Source organism: Ailuropoda melanoleuca, chromosome 5 (assembly GCF_002007445.2).
Source record: "Ailuropoda melanoleuca isolate Jingjing chromosome 5, ASM200744v2, whole genome shotgun sequence".
In the NCBI taxonomy this organism is placed as follows: Eukaryota; Metazoa; Chordata; class Mammalia; order Carnivora; family Ursidae; genus Ailuropoda; species Ailuropoda melanoleuca.
In genome coordinates, this window is record NC_048222.1 from 51,869,598 (window position 1) to 51,896,110 (window position 26,513).

Sequence of the window (26,513 nt, forward strand, 5' to 3'; positions counted from 1 at the left end):
TTTTAAAGAACAAAGTTTTGTCAATATATCAAACATTGTTAACAAACTCTATTTAGCGTTGCTTTGTATAAGTTTGCTTTAATAGCATTTCTTCACAGTGATATTTCAGAAAGGTTGGAAACTGGTCGGCATAAAATATTTCCCACCTTTTCTATTTTAATTTGTATGCAAAAATCATCACAATAGATCGGCAACTATAAAATTACAAACACTTTCTAGAAGTGACTGTATTTCTAGCTATGATAGAAAAAGTTATTTGTATGACATCTACATGGGGTAAGTCTAAATAAAACAGAATTTGGTAATGGATGCTTTCTGATCTATGGGCGATATAAGCCAATTTAACAAAGACAATGGACAAACTGAAAAACATGAGTTTTTTTGTTTGTTTGTTTGTTTTTTTAGTATGTTTAAAGGATGAGAAGTTGGTAATGAAATGAAACATTTTAAAAGATATTCTGGATATTTCACTTTACATCATGATTTTGGCACTTCATGGAACATTTATTTCCCAAAGACCAGAATTGGTATAAAAGTTCAGCAGGTTTTCCACATACTTTGTAGACATTGTACTTGAGTACTGGCAAACACTGAAACGTAGTGAACTAAACATTCCCATGTATTTGCACATGCATGCAGCAGTCAGTGAGAGTTATGGATTCTCAAAGATGATATCTTGCAGTATTTGTTTCAAGCGCTCTCTTCAGCAGATCTCGTTTCAGATTTCAGTCTTACAAATTCTTTAGCCACGTCATCGCTGGTCCTCTGAGAGAGTATTCTAAGGATAGTCAAACCAGTTTCATCCATGGAGACATTTTTCAGAAGGGGATACCATGACCCATAGCTTCCCTTTTCTGCTATGTTCTGTAGTTGAATTACCGTCATTCCAATAATTCGATCTTCTCTGGCAAAGCAGTAATCTTTAACTGAGAGATGAAGTTCATAGGCCCCTGGCCGGTTTTCATTACCCAGAATGCTGTGTGGATGAAAAATAAGAATTCTGAGCAAAACCTGGACATCACCTAGGGATCAATATTGTTCTAAAATACTGTTAAAAATTTTCTCCATTCCTCAGCATATTATTTGGCAAAATGGAGTATCATGTATTTTAACTTGGATACAAATATCATTTCCATTTTAAATTGTTTTCACATAGGTATTACTTAGCAATCTAACTTAAAAACTTCTTTGCCTCGATAGAAATAGGAAATCAATCTGAATATGCTTTACTGTCTTGATAGTAAACATATTAATAGAAACATTAATTAAAATATACTTAATTCTTGGAGGTGTAGTCTTCCCACTGATATAGGGGTAGGATGGGGTTGTAGGGATCGTGGGGGCTAGATCAAAGAAAGGGGTAGATCTTGCAAGAATTTCTATGCCATTTCAACATCAATTATTACATTCTCTTTTCTTTACCTCAGACTCCTGGATATGCTATTATATCTAGGAGCCTTTTTTTCAGGGGAATACACAACAGACTTTCAAGCTAACACAGACAACAAGACTATTCACAAGATGCCAAATTAGATACAAATCTCCAGGGTAAATCGGTTCCAGCAGAGTGTGGTGCTTCAATGCCAGTTCTTTCCGATGGCAACAGACACCTGTCAAGTGTGGGGCTGAGGGTGGCCGCTGCTAATAACAACTTGGCAATGCAGAGCTGAGCAGAATGAAGAAGGCTGAAAGGTAATACCCTGAGAATAATCCTCCCCTGTCCCTTATTTTACTTCATCCTCAGATCTCCTTGACTTTCTAAGGAATGCAGCAATGCAACCTTCCAAATCCCCTTCTTTTCTAAGTGACTTTTTAGATCAAACATTTTGCAGAGTCACACTTTTGTTTCTGGGCAACTCTGATAAGTGTGTACTTATTTTAGAAACAACCTGAAATAATGTGAAAGAAAATGGAAGCCTGATGGGTAAGAACAGGAGAGCAAAATCTGATGGGAGCCAGAGCTTCTTGTGAATTAAAATGCATCAAAATGCTGCCTTCTCCCAGAATCATGGATGATTTTAGTACCTCACAGTGTTATATCTGAATTTTGCATGATTCAAGTAATTCCTAGAAACTTTTAGAAGACATTTTAACTACATCGAGGTTTTTTTGTGTAATTTAGAGGAGTAGATACATGGAATCTTATGAGCTGGTTTATTAGCAGGGATTATGAATATGATTAATCTGTTACAGCCATTTTAAGGGCTGTGGTAGGATGGTTAAGTTTTAATGAGTGGTAACAGACTTTACTATTCAGAAGTTAGTGTGCTGAAAAGTGTTTGGGAAACTAAGAATGCGAAACAAACAATGAACCGAGCCAGTGAGAAACTGTTGCGGTAAGCTAAGCACGTGTGCATGTGTAAACCCCCAAAGGCTTGGTCCTGGGTCCTCCTCTCTTTTCTATCCCTGGGTCAACTCATCTAGATTTATGCAATTATATCTCTGTGCAGATAATTCTCAAATTAGATCCAACTATATATTTGATATCCCTTCTGGAATGTACCTTAGGCATCTCCAAATTAATATATTTAAAGCAATCTTTGATCTCATCTCTTGTCCCAATTCTCCCATCTCAGAAGATCACTACCCAATTGCTTATGCCCAACACCTAGAGGTCATCTTTGATTTCATTCATTGCCAGATAACTTCCATTTGCCTCAACTTTCTATCCTTCCCCTTGTACTTAATAGAATGCTGACCTGTTAGGACTGTATCAGTAGAGTTTCTTTATACTGTGGCTTCCAGTTGGTTTTGGCCAAAAGGGAGCCCCTTCAGGAAATCAGAAGTAATGATGAGGATGAGGTCAGAGTCTATTTCCCTGGCCCCTTGGGTGTGATGCTGCCTCTAGGGTACTGTTTGCCTGCATGGAAGGCCACTGCTCTCTTTGAGGTGGCTGATGACACATGAAGTTTTTTCCCCCAGTTTTAGTATCTAATCTTCCTCTCCCACATGCACAGTAGGGGGAATACCCTGAGCACTATTAGCCCCAATTTACATCACTATTGCTTTTGGTCCTTCAATTCTCACATCCTAGTAAATTCCTTTGTAAATAAGTCTGTCTTGATGAAATACCCTAAAGTAAGTGTTTTCGGAAACCTAACTTATATAGTCTTTCTTTCATGAGCTACCTCCAGTAGACTGCAAGTTCTACGGAATCTACTTCCAGCACATAACCAGAATCTTTCCACTTCTTTCCATCTCTCTACTACTTACTCCCATTTCCCTACTATCATCTGTGAGTCAGTATTAACTCTTGCCTGGACTACTGCAATAGTCTTCTTCTTTACATGTTTGCTCTTGTTTTCCTATCATTTTTTTAAATATAGCAAACACAAGAATCACTTAAAGATATAAATCAGATCATACATGCTCTGATCTAAAAATGCTTCAAGGCCTCCAACTGAACTTAGAATGTCACCTAGTCTCCTTTACCCTGACTGCAAGTCCCATGCACCTGTACTCTGGCCACTTCTTCACACTCATTTCATCTCACTCCCTTGCCCACTGAATACTGATTCTTAAACATGCCAGGTGTGCTCCTGCCTTAGTTTCTGTGCCAGCCATGATGTTTGGCCTGAGATGCTCTCCACCATCTTGTTTGCATGACTGGTTCTTCTTCCCCTCAGGTTTCGATTTAAAAGTCGCACACTCAGAGAGACTTTTCTGAACACCCAATCTAAGCAGCCAATCAACCAATCTATTACATCAGCCTGTTTTAATTCTCTGTATAATACTATCCTATGATCAATTTTTGCTTATTTGTGATTTTGATGCTTTTCATCAGTGACGTTCCTCATTTCTAGAAAGTAACTTCCCTGAGAGCAGAGACCTGTTATATATACCAAATTCCTACAATAGTGCTTGATGCATGGGGGTTACTGAACTGCTATTGAGCAATGGAAGGGAACTAAAAACATAGCTGTCTTAATTTGCTGGGATCAGGGATGAACAGGAATGCATCAACCTATAGGTTTTGCTTTCCTTAGCAAAGCCCAGTGCCATTCCCACCCTGAACCCCTCAATAGGTTTAAGCTGTATAACGGCTACTGCCTGGTTGAGTAGGTGAGTTGGGTCATGACTCACAATTGAAATGTTTCATTGTACTTTGGTGACCATGTGTTGCTTTTTGTCTTCGTGCCTTGTTTTCTCTTTTTGTCTCCTAGGTTAGGTCCCAGAATACAAACTTCCACAAAGGGCCGGAACATTGCAGTGGTCTGCCAGTTTAGGTCATTAATAGCAATCACTAAAAACCACAAAGGGAAAGGAATGCAAAGTGTTAGCAAACAAATGTGTGGAATCTTAGCCTGTCTTTTGGTCCTTAGAATTTTTTTTTTAGAGTTAATTTTTTAAAAAAATGATGTATGAAGCCATAATTTGCTCTTGATAGCACCCTAACCCCATTGATAAATATATATTTATATCCTTGAAGAAAAAGCAATTTACTCTCTGGAATGCACACTTGATTGGGCTTTCGGCTCTTAGCTATGTGGCACTGGTGTGGTGAAAAGTTAGCTATAATTGAAATGACATTTGTTACTAATGAAAAGTTATCTTTTCTCTGGTTTAAGTAAAAATGTGATGTTTTTAATATCAAAAATGAAGATATGTTCATCATGAAACACCTAGAAAATATACAGAAAATAGAAAATAGATTAAGATAAAATCTATAATTTTATCAGTAAGGGGCAACGACTTAATATTTTAGTATGTATGCTTTCAATTTTACTTTATATACAGAATGGGATTAATGTATTATAGTCTTATAAGTAGTTACATTTTTAAAGTCTATTATGGATATCTTTCTAATTCATTATATATTTTCTAATTGCAAATATTCTATATGGATATTCTATCCTATATTTAGCTTATCACTTATTCCTATGTTATGACTGATTCCTAATTTCAGGCATCATAATTCTTAAATGTACATTCTTATATGTATACTTTTGCTCATCCTTTGAAAATGCTAAAAATATATAATTAACATAGTTATTGTAGAAGTTCACAAAACTTTGGTCATTTGATGTGTAGTGTCAAAATTTTTTGAAAATTATTTAAAGATACTGGCAAGTGTAGGCATGCCACTTACCACCACTGTACATAATCTATTATAGACTATAACTGTGTTACTTTTATAACGCAAACATACATTAGGCAATGCAATTTTAAAATGTGTTAGAAGGCCACAGTTTTTAATGAAGTGGATATTGTGACTAAGTCTATGATAATATAAAATAGAATATGATTCCCTTGAGCAAAATTAACCATTAAATATCACCTTCAAAATGACCCCAGCATTCAGATTGTATTTTTGCAATCTAAAACCAAAAGATTGAACCAGTCCTTAAAAAAAAAGCACGCCTGTTGTTGAAAATTGCATAGAAAAAAGAAGTAAATAGGTAGATAATGTGAATAGTAAGAAGGTACTGACCTAACATAAAATTTGACAAGTTATGGAGCCAACCATAGTACTAATGTTCAATGTATAACCTAGCATCAACAAGAGAAAATGTCCAATGTATATTGTTTTGAAATGTAATCTCCAATGTATTTAAATCATTTAGATACTTCAGATAATATAGGCTAAATATCTGTGCCATTGATTTTTTTCAGTTTTAGATCAAAAGTTCTGGTTTCATGAAAAAATTATGAGCATGCCCTACAGTCATTAAATATTTTTAAAAACAGAGCTAAGAAAAAAATACATTTTCTATATTATTGCAAAGGTTAAGGTCTACTAGGCTGCTTGGTCTATCTGGACTCGATGTATACCTTTTACAGTGACTTTATGCTCTCCAGTTCCCGGGGTAGCAGTGATGTCCACATGAACAGATATCTGACCCACTGAATCTTTGGAGGGGCGACCTGCAAATAAGCACACATTTACTGACTCAAACTTTTAGGTTACTTTAATAATTGACATGTACATTTTCTGCATAAGGGATTTTAAAGTGAGTTCATGGAAATGAATGGTTCTTTTCGTTAATAGCACATAATAGGTATTGATAAATGTTCACTAAATTAAATTTGCTATGCAGGTTTGAGGCTTTGGTATAATCATATTTAGACCCCTGAGCTAAAATTTCATATGGTTCTCAGATACCATAAGACACCCTGATAGTAGTACTGTGGTTAGAAGAACTTGCAGTTGCCTTACTAGGCCACGAGTAAGCTCTGTTCATTGCTTATGTACAAAGATGTGTTATTGCCTTTCGTGCCTAAAAGAGCTTTTCTACAACGTGCCCTACCAAAGCACTGGGGCCACAAAGATGGCTCCGTAGAACATCTGTTTTCACGAAGCCCACAGTAGGCCAGGAGAGACCAGCCTACGAACACATTGCTGCAGTACAGCATGGTAAGTTCTATAATGTGTATTTGCAAGACCTGATGGCCTAAACATGTGTACTCCATTCTCCCCTGGTGAAATTTAGTCAAGGGTTAACATGCTGTATTGGAAAGTGCCTGTGATTTGGGGGTCAGATAAATTTAAATTCAAGTCATTGTTATACCTCTACTAGTTCTCTGATCAGATTTTGCCATATTCTCAAGTCTGTTTTCTTTTTGTAAAATGGGGATAATAACAGCAACCTCTTACTACACACACATGTATTAACATCTATGAACATACGTATTTTTTCCACAAATAGGACATATGTTCTAATTGTCCTTAAACTTACCTTTATCTTTTCATCTAAAACTGCACTGTGAAGATCATTCCATTTCAATATGTATAAAGCTATCCCTTGTTCTTTAAGATAGCCTGGAATAGCACAGCACTAACTACAAAGTAAATGTTCAATGAGTAGTTGCATGAAAATGAATCACTGAAATGTTTACAAATAATTAAAACATGGAAATATTTAAGACATTAAAGTCATTAAAAATAATGTTTGGCTTTTATTCCATTATGCGAATATACCATAATTTATTTAACCATATTTTGGTTTCTGATCTTTTGCTACCATAAACAAACTATAATGAATACTTATTCATATTTACAAGTTCATAGTATAATTTCTGTAAGTGAAATTTACTTGTCAAAGTAGGTGGAACTTTAATTTTTGTCCCATAGAGATTTTTTAAAGCAGATTCTTATTTAAATTTTTTTTTTTAAATTCCAGTATAGTTAACATTAACATTAGTTTCAGGTATATAATACAGTGCTTCAACAATACTGTGACGCTACTCAGTGCTCATCATAAGTACTCTTCATCCCTTTCACCTGTTTCGCCCATCCCCCCTCCTCCTCTCTGCTATCCATCACTTTGTTCTCTGTAGTTAAAAGTTGATTTTTCAGTTTGTATCTATTTTTTTTTTGTTCATTTGTTTTCTAATTCCTCATATGAGTAAAATTATATGGTGTTTGCCTTTCTCTGACTGACTTATTTCACTTAACATTATACCCTCTAGATCCATTCATGTTGCAAATGGCAAGATCTCATTCTTTCTTATGGCTAAGTAATATTCCGTGTGTGTGTGTGTGCATGTGTGTGTGTGCGCACGTGCATGTGTGTATACACACCACATCTTCTTCATCCACTCATCAGTAGATGGACACTTGGACTTCTTTCATAACTTGGCTATTGTAAGTGATGCTGCTGTAAACATTGGGGTGCATCTATCCCTTTGAATTACTGTTTTCATATTTTTTGGGTAAATACCCAGTAGTATGATTGCTGTATCATAAAGTAGTTCTGTTTTTAGCTTTTTGAGGAATCTCCATACTGTTTTCCAGAGTGGCTGCCGCAGTTTGCATTCCCACCAATAGTTAAGAGGGTTCCTTTTTCTCTACATCCTCACCTACACTTGTTGCTTCTTATGTTTTTAATTTTAGCGACTCTGACAGGTATGAGGTGATAGCTCATTGTGGTTTTGATTTGCATTTCCCTGATGACGAGTGATGTTGAGCATATTTCCATGTGTCTGTTGGCCATCGGTATATATTTTTTGGAGGAATGTCTGTTCATGTCTTCTGTCCATTTTTTAATTGGATTATTTTGTTTTTTTGTGGTGACTTGTGTAAGTTCTTTATATATTTTGGATACTAACCCATTATCAGATATGTCATTTGCAAATATCTTCTCCCATTCAATAGGTTGCCTTTGCATTTTGTTGGTTGTTTCCTCACTGCAAAGAAGCTTTTTATTATTATATAGTCCCAATAGTTTATTTTTTCTTTGCTTCCCTTGCCTCAGGAGACATATTTGGAAAAAAAAATATTGCTATGGTCAGTATCACAGAAATTACTACCTGTACTCTTTTCTAGGGTTTTTATAGCCTCAGGTCTCATATTTAGGTCTTTAATCCATTTTGAGTTCATTTTTGTGTATGTTGTAAGAAAGTGGTCCAGTTTCATTCTTTGGCATGTTGCTGTCCAGTTTTCCCAATAGCTTTGACCATATAATTGCGGGTTTATTTTTGGGTTTTCTATTCTGTCTCATTGATTTATATATCTATTTTGATGCCAGTGTCATACTGTTTTGATTACTACTGCTTTGTAGGATATCTTGAAATCTGGGATTGTGATACCTCCAGTTTTGTTCTTTTTCAAGATTACTTTGGCTATTTGGAGTCTTTTGTGGTTCCATACAAATTTAAGGATTATTTGTTCTAGTTCTGTGAAAAATGCTATTGGTATTTTGATAGGCATTGCATTCAATCTGTAGATTACTTTTGGTAATATGAATATTTTAATAATATTTGTTTTTCCAATCCATGAGCTGTCCCATGGAGATCTTAACAATTTATATGTAATATATGAGACTAACAAGAATCTTATTTTTAAAAAATATATAAATGAAGGAATGAATGGCTAATAACCAAAGATGAAAATAAAAGTCCCTAAGAGACCCAGTTTCTACCTTAAGAGGATCACTGATTTGGGCCAGAAGCTTTCAACAAGACCTGATGAGAGCCAGTTTACCAAAAGGATCCCCCCACCCTGCCCATCTCAGTCATTTGATAATAAAAGGTTTGAAAGATAGAAAGAGGGGAGGATAGAAAATGGTTGTTTGTTTTGGTTGGTTGGTTGGTTGGTTGGTTGTTGGTTTTATCTGAGGTAGAGGGAAGAAAACTCCCAGAGAAATACTCCTAATCCTTGGAAGCAAAATGGTGATTTCAGTTTTGAATTGGTTCCTTCCTAGCAGACAGTATGACATGAGTCAAATGAGGGACAACCAGCCACAGAGTATGCCAGGACTACCTCCTTATGGCTGCCAGGAACTATGAGAAATGGTTCCTGAATGGGCTCTAAGTGCCAGAACTGGGGACAAGAAAGGGAAGATGTGGTCGTGGGCTATAGCCTTATCAGGGATTGTCACAGATGGGGCAAAGATGCATGTACCTGAGAGGAACGTGGCATGATGAAACAGGTGAGGTACATCAGGAATAAGAGGGCAAGTCTGGATCCTTAGACGAGTCCATTAATGCCCTGAGGATCTATTTGGAAATGAGTCTCACACCAGCCATTTCTAGTGAACTCCTGCTTCCGCAAAGACAATGAACAGGAACAGCCCTTAGCATTAGCCAAATAGACAATGACCCTTAAGTAGACGACTACAAATATCATCACTTAAATTGAAATAGTCATTGTCTTTCCCTCTCCTTCCTTTCTCCTCCACAACACAGTAACTACCACCAGAGGGAAGAAGAAAGGTACAGATGAGAGAAACCCACGCCTTCCTTCTCCTATCACTTCTGCTAGCAACACTATTTTCACCTGCTTGTGGGGAGATAAGGAGAGCTCTGACTCTAATAAGTGATTAAAGTTTAATGTAAGCTGGAATAGGTCTTAAAAATCTGAATAATTTTCTTATGTGCAAATAACTAATAGGATACAGACCTGAACTGTGATATCAATAAAGGAGGCATCCATGCAGTAGAAAGTGGGGCTCACAAGCAAAGGTGAGAACTTTTTTGGGAAAGTAAGACAGTTTTATGTCATCTCTAAGTTGGTGATATCCTTATGAAATGAAGTCTTCCTATTCAAGAATAAAATATGTCTTCCTATTATTCAAGTCTTTTTTTGTGTACATTTTCTTTGTATGAATGTTACATATTTTTTAGAGGCTTTTTTAAAAAATATATTTATTTTAGGGAAAGAGAGAGAGAGAGAACAAACATGAGTGGAAGAGACAGAAGGAGAGGGCGAGAGAATCTCAAGTAGATTCCTTGCTGGAAGCAGAGCCCAACATGGGGCTTGATCTCATGACCATGAGTCTGATGCTTAACTGACTGCCCAGCCAGCCCAGAGTGTTGCATGTTTTTAAAAGCTTATTCCTAGGTATTTTATCTTATCCAATTTTAAATGGGACCACTTCTTCCATTATATTGATAAAAGGAAGGCTAGTGATGATTGTGTATTAATTTTTTTATCCAACCAACTGAATTTTCTTTTTTTTTTTTCTTTGAGTGCGTGAGAGAGAGAAAGGAGGGGTTGGGGCAGAGGGAGAGGGAGAGAGAGACTCTTAAGCAGGCTCCACACCGAAGACCCTGAGATCAAGACCTGAATCAAAATCGAGAGTCTGATGCTTAACCAACTGAGCCACCCAGATGCTCCCACCAACTGAATTTTTTAATGAAAGATTTGTACTTAATTCTTTTGAGTGTTGCACATATATAATCAATAATCTTTAATTAATTCTCTTTAATCAATGAAACATTTCACTTTTCCTTTCCAAGTTTTATACCTCATTTTGCCTTGGCTAAGTTGATTGGCTTGTACTTCTTTATTACATGATAGTATTTAAAGTAGATGTACTTGTTATCCTCCATTTGGCTCTCCAGATTCATTTTCCACCCTTCTCCACTCTACCTTCTGCCCTCAGAGGCTGTCTGACAATTTCAGTGGTGTCTTCTGTACTCTAGTGTCTATTTGGGTCTGGCCAAAGGGAAGCCCTGGCAAAGGATTAGAAGGAGGGAAGAGACTCATGTCATATATTTATTTCTTTAGTCTCCTTCCTGTGGCCTCACCTTGTGCTGACTAAATCCTGCAACCAAACTTCATAATTTCCTTCAAGCAGCCCTCACTAGGTGACAATATTTTTCCAGGTTCTAGTTGCTTCCTCCTCCTTGTTACTGTTAACGCAATGAGTAGTTCAATAGTTCACTATTTCTTCTGGTTTCTTTATAACCCCTGCCTATACCTTTCTACATAGTTTATTAAATCCTTTCCAAATAAACTTAATTGGGGTGTTCCATCTGACACCTGTTGGGACTTTGGTTAACAGAGTTAATGTTTTTGGTTTGCTCATAACTTTAATAAAAATGCTTCTAGTATTTTCCCAATACTCTTCTGTGGAACAATGAGACGGTTTTTGGGGGGAAGAGCAGGGCTTAAAATACAGACATTAATTTCTTAGCAACGAATATTGCTAAGGATTTCACAGAGGAGAAAATCCTTAAGGAGGCTCCTGAAGGCTGAGTTGGAGCTCATCTGTTAGACAAAGGAAGTCAAGGAAATAGCACGAGCACACATGCATCAGACAGAGTGGTGTATCCTGGAAACTGCAAGTAGTTAGTATGAATGGAACACAGATGAGGCAGTAGCAAGAGGAAACCTTTAAGAAAATCTCGGTACCTTAATGCCATTTAGAAGTGTTTAGACATTTTCCCAGAGCTTCTGCGAAGTGGCATAGTTGGATTTATTTCTAGAAATAATTCCTCTCATTTGAGTAAAAGATGGATCATTTTCATCACTTCATGCTCTTCTGGAAAGACACTTGCATCTCACTGTACCATGAATCAAGTCCTAAAACCCAGCACTTTCCTAAGATGCTTCTGATGACCTTTTACTTCATCCATGTTGTGGGTCCATGTTCACATTAGCCTAATTCTTGAAAACTTTCTTCACGTTTTCACCAAGACAAACCACATGTTGGGAGCATCCTTTCTGTCATCCTATGAAGCCCTGTCCAAACACCTCTACTATAAAAATACTTTCTTTTTTTTTTAATCCTATAAATAATCTGCAATTATATTCTTGATTTCTTCAAATACTAAAAATCCTGGGCAATGGAATCATACTGCTTTGATTATGCAGATGGTCTCAGTCACTCATTAACAGATAATTAAAACTCCATGAACTTTCATTTTCTTATTTTTAAAGTGGGGATAAAACCACCTACCTGGCAGCACTGTGGTGAGGCTAAGAAGGGTTGATTTAAAAATACATAGAATATTTTGAGCCTTGCATTTAACAGCTGCTCAGAAATGCTTCCAAGTTTATTATGATAATGCAATTCTTTCGAAGGGGATATTCAAAGTTATTAAATTCCTTGAAGATTCATGCATAATGCCCACATATAAAATTTACGGAAAAATATGGACATTATGGTTATCTAGATCTGTAAGAAGGTAAGTCCGGGATGATTGACGCTCTGCCCAACAACCTTAGGAATCTACTTCCTTCACTAAGACTTTCTGGGTTGCGTAGAATAGTGATGGCAAATTTTTAGAGTCTGCAAATGTCTAATAGGGAAAACTCGTACTTTATAATGTAAAACCATTTGTTAACCAAGAACCTGGTGAAATGAGTTTTTTGTTTGTTTTTGTAACTATTGTTGAAATCGCAGTTGATGGGAAAAGGCCTCTAAGCGACAGTGAAAACGCATGCATCCAGTTTGCATAATTGTCATTGTTTCCCTAAGGACCAGAGGCTGCTCAAGGCTTGGGTTTGTGGTTAAAACTTGTATGGATTGTCTTGTATGTATTCTATGAGCGGTGATATAGCAGTGGCTGTTTTCTGCCCAGGGTAAACATCATGAAATGATGGTCAGGCAAGTTATTGATTGAATGTGTTCATAATTGAGAAAAGACTTCCACCAGGACACTCACCAGGAGGTGTCCTTTCTTCATTTGAGTTTCTAATCACCAAGTTAATTTAAAGTCTTTAATTGTGTTGTTACAGGATTTGAGAGATTGTTATGGTAGGAAAAGTAAAGCTCTAATTAGGAAGCCTGGATTTCTGTTTGCTGCTTTTATTTTGGAGGAAAAATTTTATACCATTTTAAAACAAGTAACAGCTTATGAGATTTGCCTAAAACCTTTTAAAAGGTACTGTTTAAATGCACAGATACAAGTTTTCCCCTTTACAAATTGCTTTTCTGCAGTCTTGTACATGTGCCTGCTGTCCTGTGTATGTGTGTTCCCTAAAGAGATACAGACAGTTGCACTGGGAAGAGAAAAACATTAGAAATCACACTTATGTACTCAGCAGTGAATGAACACTTCTGTGAAACTGCCTGGGTAGAAATATTGACTAGACTCTACAAATACACATTTCCCTTGCTAACACAAAATGTGAAATTTGCTGCTCAATCAAGTCAAACATAGGCTTGAGAACGGACTTAATGTGTCACAACCCTAAACAGGTGGAGTTAGGTAGTAGTTTAAAAGTGTTTATCATTACCATTATTGCTTTAATAGTCATGCTATTCATGATTGTAACTTGAAGACTCCAGGTCCTACTTTCGTGGCCAGGTATTCATACCACCCCCTAGCAGCTATGCAGTGCCTGGTACTGTAGTTAATTATGCAGATTTTTTTTCTTCCTAACTATATTCCATAATGGCAAGAAACTTATATTAATAATGCATACATTTTATTGCCAATTATATAATAAACTTATGATGTTATGTTGATAGATACTAAAGGAACAATTCATTGATTGAATGTGCAAGCACTCCTCACTTTACATGGTGTGGTATGCCCAGATTTCAGCTCCCATAGTTGAGTAAAATAACACCCCTGTCCCAACAAACAGGTTCAGATTTCAGGTACCATGGTGTAGTCAATGTGTATCATTGCATAAAGTACAAACTTGGCTGCTAGTTTTTCAGTCTACAAATCACAACATAAAAGATATGTCATCAGTGATCAATTACATTGCTTCTTTCAAAGTCTGCTGGTGTTCACCTGTTCAGTTTACACACACAGCAAAGTGTGTAGTTGTGTTGCTGCCTTATTTCCCAGTGATGAACCCATGTGACATTTTACAAACATGGACAATCAAAAGAGGAAACTGACCAGCAAAGATAAAAAAGTGCAGCAAAGAAATAAAAAGTGGTAAGGCTGGACTGAAATTTGCATAGAATGTAAATGAGTTAATTGACAAGATTACTGAATTGGGAATGTTTACACTACCACCAATGGAAAGGTTAAAGCAGCTGGGGAACTCAGTGAAAGTGAACTTAACTCGCAATGATGAGGAAGAAGATGATGTCCTAGTGGAAGTGACATTGGAGGAAAATCTTTACATTTAAGGAACTCTGAGATATGTTACAACGTTGAAAGTAGAAACTAGGATACATTTTCAGTAATTGACCCAAACTTTGGAAGGAATATAACATTCTATCAAGGCATAGAAAAGATCTCTGGTTTAGAGGGTACAGTATATACCGTGGTGTGATATTCATTAAATACTTCTTTTCTCCCAGCCCCCACCCTTTTACACATCAAAGAGGAAAAAGCAAACTCTGTCTTGGTGTTTTGTTTTGTTTTATGGCATTTAAAATCTTGCTAAGCTAAAATGCAGAAAGATGTGAAACCAAAGATAAACACCATAACTATACAGACAGCATCTGGATATCTTAAGATTATGTGTTTTTATGTGATAACATTTAGCTTGTATTTGCAACTTTTTATATTAAACTCCACAGTATTTTACCTATTAAATTCCACAGTTATCATTCAAATATATTTTTAAATTAGTTTGCTTCCTGGAACAATATGGTTTCTTAGATTTCTGTGCTTTATCCTTAAAGTTACTACTGATTAAAATCTTTTTTCTCTTGCAATTTTTTTTTTAATTCAAATTAGTTAACATATAGTGTAGTATTGGCTTCAGGAGTAGAATATGGTGGTTCTCACCCACATATAATACCCAGTGCTCATCTCAACAAGTACCTTCCTTAATGCCCATCTCACATTTAATGCATTCCCCACCCCCCTCCTCCCCTCCAGCAAACCTCAGTTTGTCCTTTTAAGAGTCTCTTATGGTTTGCCTCCCTCTCTGTTTTTATCTTAAATTCCACATATAAGTGGAATCAAATGATATTTGTCTTTCTCCGACTTATTTTGCTTATTAGCACAATACACTCTAGTTCCATCCACAGTGTTGCAAATACAAGATTTCATTATTTTTGATGGCTGAGTGAACAGTCCATTGTATATATACACATTACTGATGAAATATCTTATATTGCTGCTGTGCATCAGTGAGTTTTCATGGCTATAGCATGCTGCAGTATGGTGCTGCGAAATTCATCAGTGATTAATAAGATTTGAGATGTGTCAAATCTTTGAATTAAGTCACTGTGCTAGTTGGGTATCCTTTTAGAATTCTTTTGGAAAGTTTAGTTATCTTGAAATATTTTAGGATTGAAAAATATAAATAGTTTTTAAAATGAAAGGATGTTAGAACTAAACAGAGCCTTGGAAACTATTTGACAAATCTCTTTTTAGAGATAAGGGATTGGAAGCTGAATGTCTTAAAAGCTAGCTGAGCAGTATCAGTGGTAGGTCTCCTTATTTTAGTTGAGGTCTCTTTCAACCAACAAACTAGCTTGCCTCTGAAAAGGTCTTTTGAAATCCACCTGATGGGACAGACCATCAAAAAAAAAAAAATGGGGGAAGTTGATAGGTGTGAATATGGCCAGTCACTGCTGTTTTTCCTACTTGGAACTCAGTTAAAAAAAAATCAGAAAATTTTCAACTTCAAGCCTGACTTTGAATGCTGACTAGTACCTGAGATCTCTTTCTAATGTAGTCAGTCAGTAACTGTTTCACCTGTCAACATCTCTCTTCTAAAGTCTATTCATGCGCCGCGATTACTAACAAACACGGTACCTAGGAGAGAAAAGGAAGAGATGGATTACCTCCATATGGCAGTGTGTGTTCATACCAGGTAACTCATTATTGGTAGGAAGGGACTAGGGCATGATGCATTTTGAGGGTTGAGGGTTTCAGAACATGTTTTTTCTTCTTGTTAGTCATTGAAGTTAGTAAACACAGTAGTAGGGGCCTAGCTAGTTTAGTTGAGTGAAGTCAGGCTATGGGCTGTGCACCCCTTGCTTCAAATGGTTGGATATACCAGTCACCAAAGACTGTTGAGAAGTAACTGTTTCTCTTACTGATTTACCTCAATGTATTATCTGAAGAGATAATCATCTTTGAGGATGAGTAAATAAGGGGCTTCTGTAAAACAAAATCTATAGCACAAGAAAAGGATAACAATATCTCAAGGACTCAAAGGAGAAAGCCTATTGCTAGAAATGATGTTGCTGAAGAAATGAGAATAAAAAATGGAGTCCTAATAAAATGTATAATACAAGGAAATTTCTTGAGCTAAAAAATCTGAATTTTTAAAGAATTCAGTTTGTTTTGGAAAAATTAATAAGGCACAAAACATAACCATGCATACCTAGGTGAGGAAAAAAAGAAAGGAGAAGGGGAGTAAAGAGGATGAAGAAAAGGAAGAAAGGAGGAAGAAGAGGAAGAAGAAATACATCCAAGAAGAAAAGCAACAAAAAAATTTCAGCTGGTCTATATTTTTCCTCACAAAATAAGATTCAGAAGGAAATGGAACAATGCCTACAAAATTATGAGGGAGAGAGTCTATGATCCTAGAGTTTTAAGTCTAGCCAAGTCGTTTCTCATCTGTGAAAGAAACAGAAAGCAAATTCCAAAAATTCAAGATAGATATATCTAGATATAAGTATAGATATAATTTTTTTTTTCAGAGAAGACTGGAGAAGTTGTGTTGCATAAGGCATGGCAATGAGCATTGGTACCATTTAAATATGAGAATATATTGTAACTATCAAGTGGGTATCAAATGGCTACATAGTCCTTATAAGATTTGAGTTTATGAGGGAAGGCATGTCTTTGTTTTATATTCTCAGCACCTATCTCTGTCTGACACAACAAAGAAGCTCCGTAAAGCAGTGGAAGAACAGAAGTTTAGATGATGTGTGGATCGAACAGGAGGTCAGATATTAGGAAGGGATGAACTCTGTAATGGGAATGTAACTTTGAAAGGTTTGTTCTCTTGGTTCTAATGTTGGAATATTGGGTTAGTGAATCAGTGGAGAAATAATGAAATTATGGGCATACTCAATGGAGATTTTCCTTACCAAACTAAATGCCTGGTGTCTAATCCACAGAAATATTCTCTTCTTGTAATATAATAGCTACAGAGACAAGTGGCCATCTTTGCAGGAAAATCATGAATTTGAATAGTTAAAAATAATTCTGTGAATAGATGATTATGGAGTGTAAAACGTGCTTTGTAGTAGCTTAAAGATGCTCATGGCAGTTTCTTAATTATAGGGATTTTGGGAGTTTGGGGTTGTGGGTATTAGCAGTGGCACACGTTCTATTCAATATTGAGTTAAAATAAAATGACAAGACCCAAGCAATAATGAAAGAAGAATAAAAAGGCAAATCCTGGAAAGAAACATTTAAAATTATAGAGAAAGTCTACAAAACTAGATCTGAAGTTCACCTGAAGTTTTTACACTATGTGAAGATTCATAAAAGGAAAAACATGAAAATTATTAATATAAGAAACAATCAAGGAGAGCAACATGATAATAGTCAACAACCACTGCCTACCAAGTCTCTCTGGGGAATTGCTTTCATTGGTAAAACAGCTGGAAAATTGTGATGGAGTTTTTACCTTTATTATTTTTTTTACAGTATGTCTTTAATGTGGCATTGCATTATTTACGTGCTTCTAGTCTGTCTTGCCCACCAAAATATAAGCTCTGTGAGGAAATTCTCTTTGCCCTGGTCACAGATCTTTAGTGCCTAACACAATGCCCAATACATAGGAGATACTCAATAAATTTTTACCAAATACACATAGTTACAAAATTTTAAAGAAAGGTTGAGAATAATGCCTAAAGTGCAAGCTTGAGGTTCTAAAGAATAACTACAAATGATAAACTGGTTTTAAAACCTTGGAGTTTTATCGTGATCTACATCTCTATTTTGATTTGCAGCTTTTAAAAAAGATAAAGTATTTTAGAAACAGTTGAGATCCCAAGAATACTTCTTCCTGTCACATTCTCCATTCCATGAATTCAGAGCTTATTCCTTAAATGTTTATACTTGTATTGATCAACCCATAAATATTATGCATTTATACTTATATATTATTTAATATATTTAAAAATATTTATAAATGATTCTGAGTATGATTTTATACCTTGCTTTATTTCACTCAATATGGTTTTAGAGCTTTAATAAATGTTGCTGTAAGTTCATTCACTTATAACCCCTGTATCATTTTATGAAGAGATCAATATTTATTCATGCACTCCCCTATTAATGATTATTTAGGTTATTTCCAATATTTTGCTACAGCAAATGAAGCAATAAAATATAGCAATAAAAATGGTTTTTTTATTATGTCTGCTGTTGAGATTTTGATCGGCATTGCGTTGAACTTGTAGATTCTTTGCGACCTTGACCATACTGTTGTTCAGTACATGGGCATGGTACTTCGTGTATTCCGTACTTCGTTTATTCACTTATTTATGTCTTACCTTCAATAAAATTTCAGTTTTTTTCCTAGAGGTTTTATACGTATTAGCCAAATTTACTTGTTGTTATTTTAATTCTTTTATTGCCATTTTAAATGATTTTTTAAATTTCATATTCTAATTGGCTATTCATGTGCAAATGAATGCGGTCAAGGTTGTATGTTGATTTTGTAAGGAGCAATCTTGTTAAAACGTCTTATTCTAATAGTTTATAGGTTTGCTTATGTCTTCTATGTAAATAATTTCTGCTTATAAGGTTTCTTTTTCAATTCTGTTTTTGAGAAGGACACAATCTCCCTAATTAATTTTATGTGTCTATAACCTTGAGATAAAAACTTAACATGGCCAGTTTGTAAAGAGAACCCCACGAATCTAGTTTGTACATATAACTATAAAAGCTAAATGAAATATTGATAAAATATGATGCTTTCACCAAGTACAGTTTATTTTAACGAGAAAAGCTTTGTTTAAACTATAATCATAATAAATATAACTAAAAAATTACCTCATAAATTCTGAAAAAACATTTGATAAATTTTAGTGCCCATTCATGATAAAAATTTACATAATTCAGACTTTAGGCATGGTTTCTAAATGTGATAAAGAATATTCCTTTTAAAACAACTAATATCATGCCCACATGTTAATTATTAGAAACCTCCTTTTGGGAGCAAAATGAGAATAAATACAATGGTCTGAAAATTTATATGAATGATTTAAAAAATAGAAAATATAGTTTGGCTTTTAGAAATGGCAACAATTTTTTTTTCAACACTAGGCTTGTAAAAAGCTAACATAATTCAAAAATTATTTTCTTTAAGAGAGTTTCTTGAATTGAGAGATAAAAATCTTAAGAAATGTATAGTTATATGATTTTGAATGATGAATATATCATTCTCAAAGCAGCAAAATAAATGTGTGTATATGTGTGTGTATAGCTCCTGAAATAAACCTTATGTGTGTGTATCCTGAAATAAAACTAATTAAAAATGTGATAAAACCATGAAATCTGATTCAGGCATAAAAGGATAATGATAAATAAGAGAAAAATATGTCTCTAACATTAAGATAAAATACATTAATGATGTCACTTATTTTCATATTTAGTTATAGATTTACTGCAATTCTAATTAGAATTCCAAAGGCTTTTAAAATATATTATTTTACAGGGGCGCCTGGGTGGCTCAGTCATTAAGCATCTGCCTTCGGCTCAGGGTGTGATCCCGGCGTTGTGGGATCGAGCCCCACGTCAGGCTCCTCCGCTATGAGCCTGCTTCCTCCTCTCCCACTCCCCCTGCTTGTGTTCCCTCTCTCTGGCTGTCTCTATCTTTGTCAAATAAATAAATAAATAAATAATCTTTAAAAAATATATATATTATTTTACAGAATCCAAAGCCCATTTGGAAATGCATTTCTAATAGAAACTAAGAACTTATTAAAAGCAGAACTTATTAAAAGGAACTAAGATCTTATCACAACTTATTAAATGAAGTAACTAAAAACATTTAAAAAGAAAAATGAAAATTTATTCTTATAAAATATTAAAGCATTTTATTAAGCCATAGTAATTAAATTGGTCTAATTCTGGACTGTAAGTAGACAGAATGGGTAAGAGGTCTGGAAACAGAATGCCAGTATAATTAAGATATCAATGAGAAACAAACTGAGGGCCTCAGAGGGGAGGAGGGTGGGGGAATGGGATAGACTGGTGATGGGTAGTAAGGAGGGCACGTATTGCATGGTGCACTAGGTGTTATATGCAACTAATGAATCATCGAACTTTACATCAGAAACCGGGGATGTACTGTATGGTGACTAACATAATATAATAAAAAAATCACTAAAAAAAAAAGAGATATCAATGGCAAAGGGCATTGGTAGGAATGGCAAATGACTCAATAATTGGTGGAATAACTGGCTACTGTTAGAGGAAAAAGGTTTAATTTACATTCTCACCATATATCATATACCAAAGACAAATTCTGATATATTAAAAACTTAAAATTGATAAACTAAAAGGAGAATACAATATAGACAAATTTTTATTTGATATTTACATGTGGAAAGACTCCTTGGACTTAAAGAAATCACAGATGAAAACATACTGGAAACATTTGTAGGTCAAAAGACATCACAGGCAAGTAATCAACTGAGAAAATGTTTACAGCAATGGTACAGAGAGTTACTCTCTTTAATTTATCAGGCAATCATACAAATTGATAAACTCTAAGATGCCAGTAAATAACTGAATATAGGTCATAACCGGACAGTTCACAAAGAGAAATTCAACTAGTTAATATGGAAAATGCTATAGATTTTGTGAAAAACCTAAAATTCTAATCTGCTTTTGATGGGAATGGAAGTTGGAACAAACTTTTGTTGGAGAAATACTTGGGTATTACATTGCTTTCTAGATATTCACACTTTGGGTTTAGTATTTTCATGATGGAATTCTATTCAAAATGTAATTCTAAATACATAAAAGAATTTACATGGGAATGTTAAATGATTAAAATATCAATTGAAAATTGAGAAATTTAAGTATTTTGTAATTGGGGAAGAAGCAAATTATGAAATACCATCTCTGTGACTGGTATAAGTATGACATATTGATAAAGAGCTGATAATATCATGTAAAATACTTAGGTTGAAATGCTATATGGAAAGAATACGTAAGCTCCTGAAGTATTTCTAACAAATGTAAGAGGACTATCAAAAGTTTGATAGTGTCTAAGTAATCGTTTCCCTTTTTTATACTGTTCTGCATTGTCTATTGTTTTCTAACAGGCATATGTTACCTTTATAAGCAAAATAAAATAAAGCTAGTTAGAACAAGGTTTTAAAACTCCTATCAGGGGAGTTTGATTTAATACTGGTTAAAACACAAAGTTTGTCAATAAGTAGGAATTTTAAACTCCCGATTATAGATGTTTGAAATAATACCTCCACATATTTTTACAGAAGAGTTTGATAGAGATTATAAATAGCTGAATCTCTCAGGATTCCTACAAGTTCCTCCAGAGTTAACTTACGGTGTTCTCACACCTCCTCCAGTTGGTAGCTTCTCCTTTTCCAACCTTGGTAACACCATTCTTCCTGCCATCCAAGCTCAAATCATTGAAAACCCCATGGGACTCTCCCTCTGCTTTGTTCTCTGATCCTAATAACTAAATCTCATCTGTTACTCTTCACATAGTTTGCTTGATTCAATCTCTGCTTCACCACGCTACTCTGTTAGTTTAGGACCTTCTCACCGCATCTAAGAATCACCTTGCTTTCATGTATTTTATATAACTTAGCAGGACTAAGCTTCTCAAGCTACAAATTCCATCCTGTGACTCTTCTCTGAAAACCAAGGGCTCCTGTTGCTTTGACAGGAAATCACAAATTCCCTAAGTAACTCCTGGCTTTAGAAATTCTACCTCCATTAATTATAATCAAATTCCTCTCTCACTACACTCAGCAGTATCTCTTTTCACAAGCCTTTATTCCATATATTCAAATCTTGACCCCCTCCAAACTCTGCCAGCCCTCCATGGCTTTCCTAGTCATTCCAGTCTGTTACTCACTGTCATTTGGAGCCACTTCTGCATTCTTACTCACACCACCCATTTTGGCAATTGAAAATATTCTGCCTTATCGTATATTCCTGTTTTCTCTCCTACCAAACTTTATTGCATCATGAAGTTACAATATTAAAATAGTTTCAATGTTAAATTAAAAAAAAAAAACTGTAGTTGTCTAGAATGTTTGACAATATCTGCTATTGGCAAACCAGGTAGGATTTTTGATGTAAAAAAAAAAGTCAACTGGAAAGTAAGTTTTGGAGATGCAACATTGTTATGAGGCAGTGCGCACAGAAGGTAAGAGCTCAGTCTCTAGACCATATTACCTGCATTTAAATGCAGGCTCTACTGCGTGTTAGCTGGGAGACCTTGGGCAAGTTACTTTGTCTCTCTGTGCTTTCATTACCTCATTTTTAAAACAGAAATAATAGTAGTACTTGCCCCATTCAAATGTTACAAAGATTAAATGCATCATCACCTGTAAGGGACTTAATGTACATGGCATACAGAAGATTTCCTATTTATTTCCTATTATTGTGGTTGTTTCTTAAAATATTACACCAGTCATTTCCTTTGACTTACCAATTTCCTTTTTTCTACTGAAGAAATCTTCAATTTCTATTCTGTGAATCTGTCGTACAGAAATACTTGCATAAATATACAAAGACATGTATGACTAAAGATAGTAATGGAAACATTTTTATAATGGCCCAAAAATTAGATACAACCTATATAGTTTGTAAGTAAAAAAGGGAATATAATCATATTTTATGGTAAAATATGAATCCACACTAAAAGAGTGAAAGAAATCTGTATATAAGTTATGAAAAAATAAGTATGAAAAATCAAATAGCCTAAAAGTATGCACGTTATCCAATTATGGGGGGAAGAAAGAAAAATAGAAGTTTTATATGTGTATGACTGAAGGTCTGGGAGAATAAACTGACGGAATCAGCGAAGCGTATTAGCTCTTCTATCACGCACTTTCATAGTACCTGATTTGATTTTAGTGAGCGTCTATCACTTGTTAATTAAAATGTTTCCATATATAAAAGAAAACATAGAGTAGGAAAATGAAGATGATGAGTTCAGTTCACTGACTTAGAATCCTGTGCTTTCCCTAACAATGAGAGGGTACATGCTTTACCGATGCGGCTGTCATTTTGACCAGGACGTTATCTACCCTGCCAAGCAGATCTCATGTACAAATTGCTGGATGCAGCATGTGAGCAAGTAACTGAACAGTGTTGAGAGGAAAATTAGTAACATGCATCGATGGCTAGATGGACCCGTGTCTGCGGTGATCCGGTAATAGATACCTGGATGACAGCAGAAGACAGAGCTCACTTCCTTAGGGTAATCAGTCAAGAATGCTCACCCAGTAGAATATTCTCAAGCTAGAAATCAGTTTCATTAGGGATAATGGAAAGATCCAAGAGATGACCACAGATACCAATAGTAGGTCACAGGCTGAGGGTTCATTTAATAAAGAAGACTTTATTGCAGGCCAAAACACTAAAGAAATAGAGACTAGTGTTGAGATACAAAACGTAATTTCACCATCACTTTGGAGCAAGCTACTCCGAAGGAGGCGGGTGTACACAAATTAACTCCTTGGCAGAAAAGGCAAAGGGACTTGGTAATGCACGGCTCTGACCTTTTCATCAGGAACTGGTCTAATCTAATGTAATGCAGCAGTGTAGAAGGAACTGTAATGGATAGAATAAATAACATTTGTTAGAACAGAAATAAGAGAATATTTATGGTTCCACTTCCCAACAGATAGAGTGAACATAAGGAACTTAATGAAAGACCCCACACCCCACCGATGCAATTCCTTTTCTTCTTTTGTTTTGTTTTTGGCTTATTAATCATTGCACAATACTGAATAAGACTTCGAACATCGAAATCTGGAATGTGTAAAAACTGAGTTACTTCACAGATTTTAAAAATAATTTATTCATTTGGTAATTAATTTATAAAATCTGCCACTCTGCTAGGTGTTGGGGAGGAAACAGTCCATGAAATGAGTGTGTTATATCCCCTACTTTTAGATAAGTGGAATAAAATATATTCTTAAATAACTGTATTTGAAGGGCCCCTGGGTGGCTCAGTCAGTTAAGTGTCTGCCTTCAGCTCAGGTCATGATCCCAGGGTCCTGGATTGAGTCCCGCACTGGGCTCAGTAAGCAGTCTGCTTCTCCCTCTCCCTCTACCTGTCACTCCCCCTGCTTGTGTGTACTCTCTCTCTCTGTCAAATAAATAAAATCTTTAAAAAAATAAATAACTGTATTTGAAGATACTATTTTTGTAATCTGAATGATTTGGGTTTGAATCCTACCTCTGGCATTTACTAGTTGTGGCCTTGGCCATCATTTTACCATCTCTGAGACTCAGTTTATCTCTGGAACTGAAATAATCACATTTTTAAAATAAAATTATGAGGACAAAATGAGGTAACACTGACTGAACTCACTGTCTAACACATATTAGGTGCTTATAAATATTAATTACTTTACATTCTTTCATTTTAATTTGGGTAAAATGATCTATTTATTTTTTGTGTAAAAAAACTTGTATTTAGAGCAAAAAATGAGTTGTAAAGGCAAATATCTGGAATACATTGATTTTAGCTTTAGATTTAAGCAGAATTATTAAGCCTTAGATTTAAGCAGAATTATTTAAACATCTACTTTTTGGTAATGCTTATTTTCTTCCAAAAACCTTGAACTTCATCTGACAAGTGAAGAAATTTTTTTTTCTAAAGAATGAAGGGAGAATACATATTTTTGAGGGGACTTTAAGTTTTGAAGTAAACACACATAAAAATACAAAATCAACTGTTTGTCTGAAGCCATCAGGGACAAAACAAAAAGCCTCAGAAATAATTCCCCCAAACTGTATTCTTTACAACTATATCACTGTAAAAACTTTGTAAGTTCAAACAATGTTGAGGAATTCCCCAGTTGGGTATAACTTAAAAATTATTTTTTAAGAAAGAAAACATTAAATCTGACTCTGATAAAGGGCAAGCGTGCATGGAGAAACACAGATAAGAGACTGTGTTCTGAAGGAGTTTAAATACTGACTTCTAGTAATTTCCATGTCCCAGTACATCCCTGTGCCCTGCGGCTTGGTTCTAACTTGAGACTTGCTAGCACCCTTAAAATTCATTCCCATTTTTGTATTAAACTCTTTAGAATTAGACCTCTTTCAGAGCCAACCACTGGTTGCCTACATAATGCAGAATTTGCCATAAAACTGAACACTGCTGCCCTAAAAATTCCAACCATCCATCCAACCATCCAGGATCTGAGGCTGAAGTCAAATGCCATGTTCTGCATGAAGCCCTCCTTGACCCCTCTACCAGGAAAGTTTCTCCTCTGACATAACTTCATTTATCATTCTTTTAAAGCTCTTAATAGTTTTTACTTTGATTAGAGTTACTTGAATACAAACTGCTCGTATTTCCAATTCAGTAAACTATAAACTTTCTAAGGACAAGGGACTTTAATACATTCCTCTGTATAACTCCTATGCTTACCCCAGTGCCATGAACTTGGTAGGGGCTCAGCAATGTAATACAGAGAAAGTACAAAAACACAGCTTCTGGAGTCAGATTCCAGAACAACCCAGCTCCTAACTTAGGGTGTTATTTTGAGCAGTTCCTCAATCTCTCTATCCTTGGTTCTTCATCTGAAAAAACAGGATAATAATAGTATTTACTTCAAAGTGTTATTGTGAAGACTGAACAATGTAAAACACTTTGTGGATGCCTAGCACATAATAAATGCTAAGAAAATGCTACTGGCTAACATTTTTTCTAAGGTACAGTCCCCTCAAAAGCATATGCATTCAGAACTCTGGGTCTGGGTAAGGCATTTGAGCAGCTAAAGCTTACTTTTTTTTTTTTTTTTTAAATTAAAGCTTCCAGAATGACAAAATCTGACTCCCTAGGTTCCCCTGAGGAATCCACAAATGGTTCATAAGATTCCTATAGTATATCCTCTGGTGATTCCTATGGTAATATTTGAGTGACATACAACCTTTGATATCACCTACTGACTGAATATGGAACACATACATCCGTAAATTTGTAAACAAACTCTTTCAAATTATAATGTCTCTTGTGAACATTTGCAAAACTTTATAAGGTTCGTCTTATCATATTCTCATTCTGAATAAAACTAAGCCTTAGCTCCTTGCTCAAATTTGTGTTGAAAGCAAGATGATTCAACCATGTGGTCAATCAGAGAAATGTAATCTGTGATGTGGGAAGACCACAATTTCTGTTGTAATACTAAAATAACAATAGAATATATTTTCTTAATAAATGTACTTATCTTTTGTAGTAAAAAAAAAAAAAAAAAAAAAAAAAAAAAAAAAAACCGGGGGAAAAAAAA

At 35.2% G+C, this 26,513-nt stretch overlaps 1 protein-coding gene across 1 annotated transcript in view; it reads right to left on the reverse strand.

Annotated features, from left to right (window-relative positions):
• Positions 1-414: 414 nt before the first annotated feature.
• UNC13C (unc-13 homolog C) overlaps positions 415-26,513 on the reverse strand; it is a 586,721-nt gene continuing 560,622 nt past the window's right edge. Inside the window, exons 32-34 of the mRNA XM_034661708.1 lie at positions 5,773-5,865; positions 4,084-4,243; positions 415-976 (exon numbers count right to left, since the gene is read on the reverse strand). Coding sequence (XP_034517599.1) covers positions 691-976; positions 4,084-4,243; positions 5,773-5,865 — 539 coding nt within the window. The 3' untranslated portion in view covers positions 415-690. The remainder of the gene's footprint in view (positions 977-4,083; positions 4,244-5,772; positions 5,866-26,513) is intronic.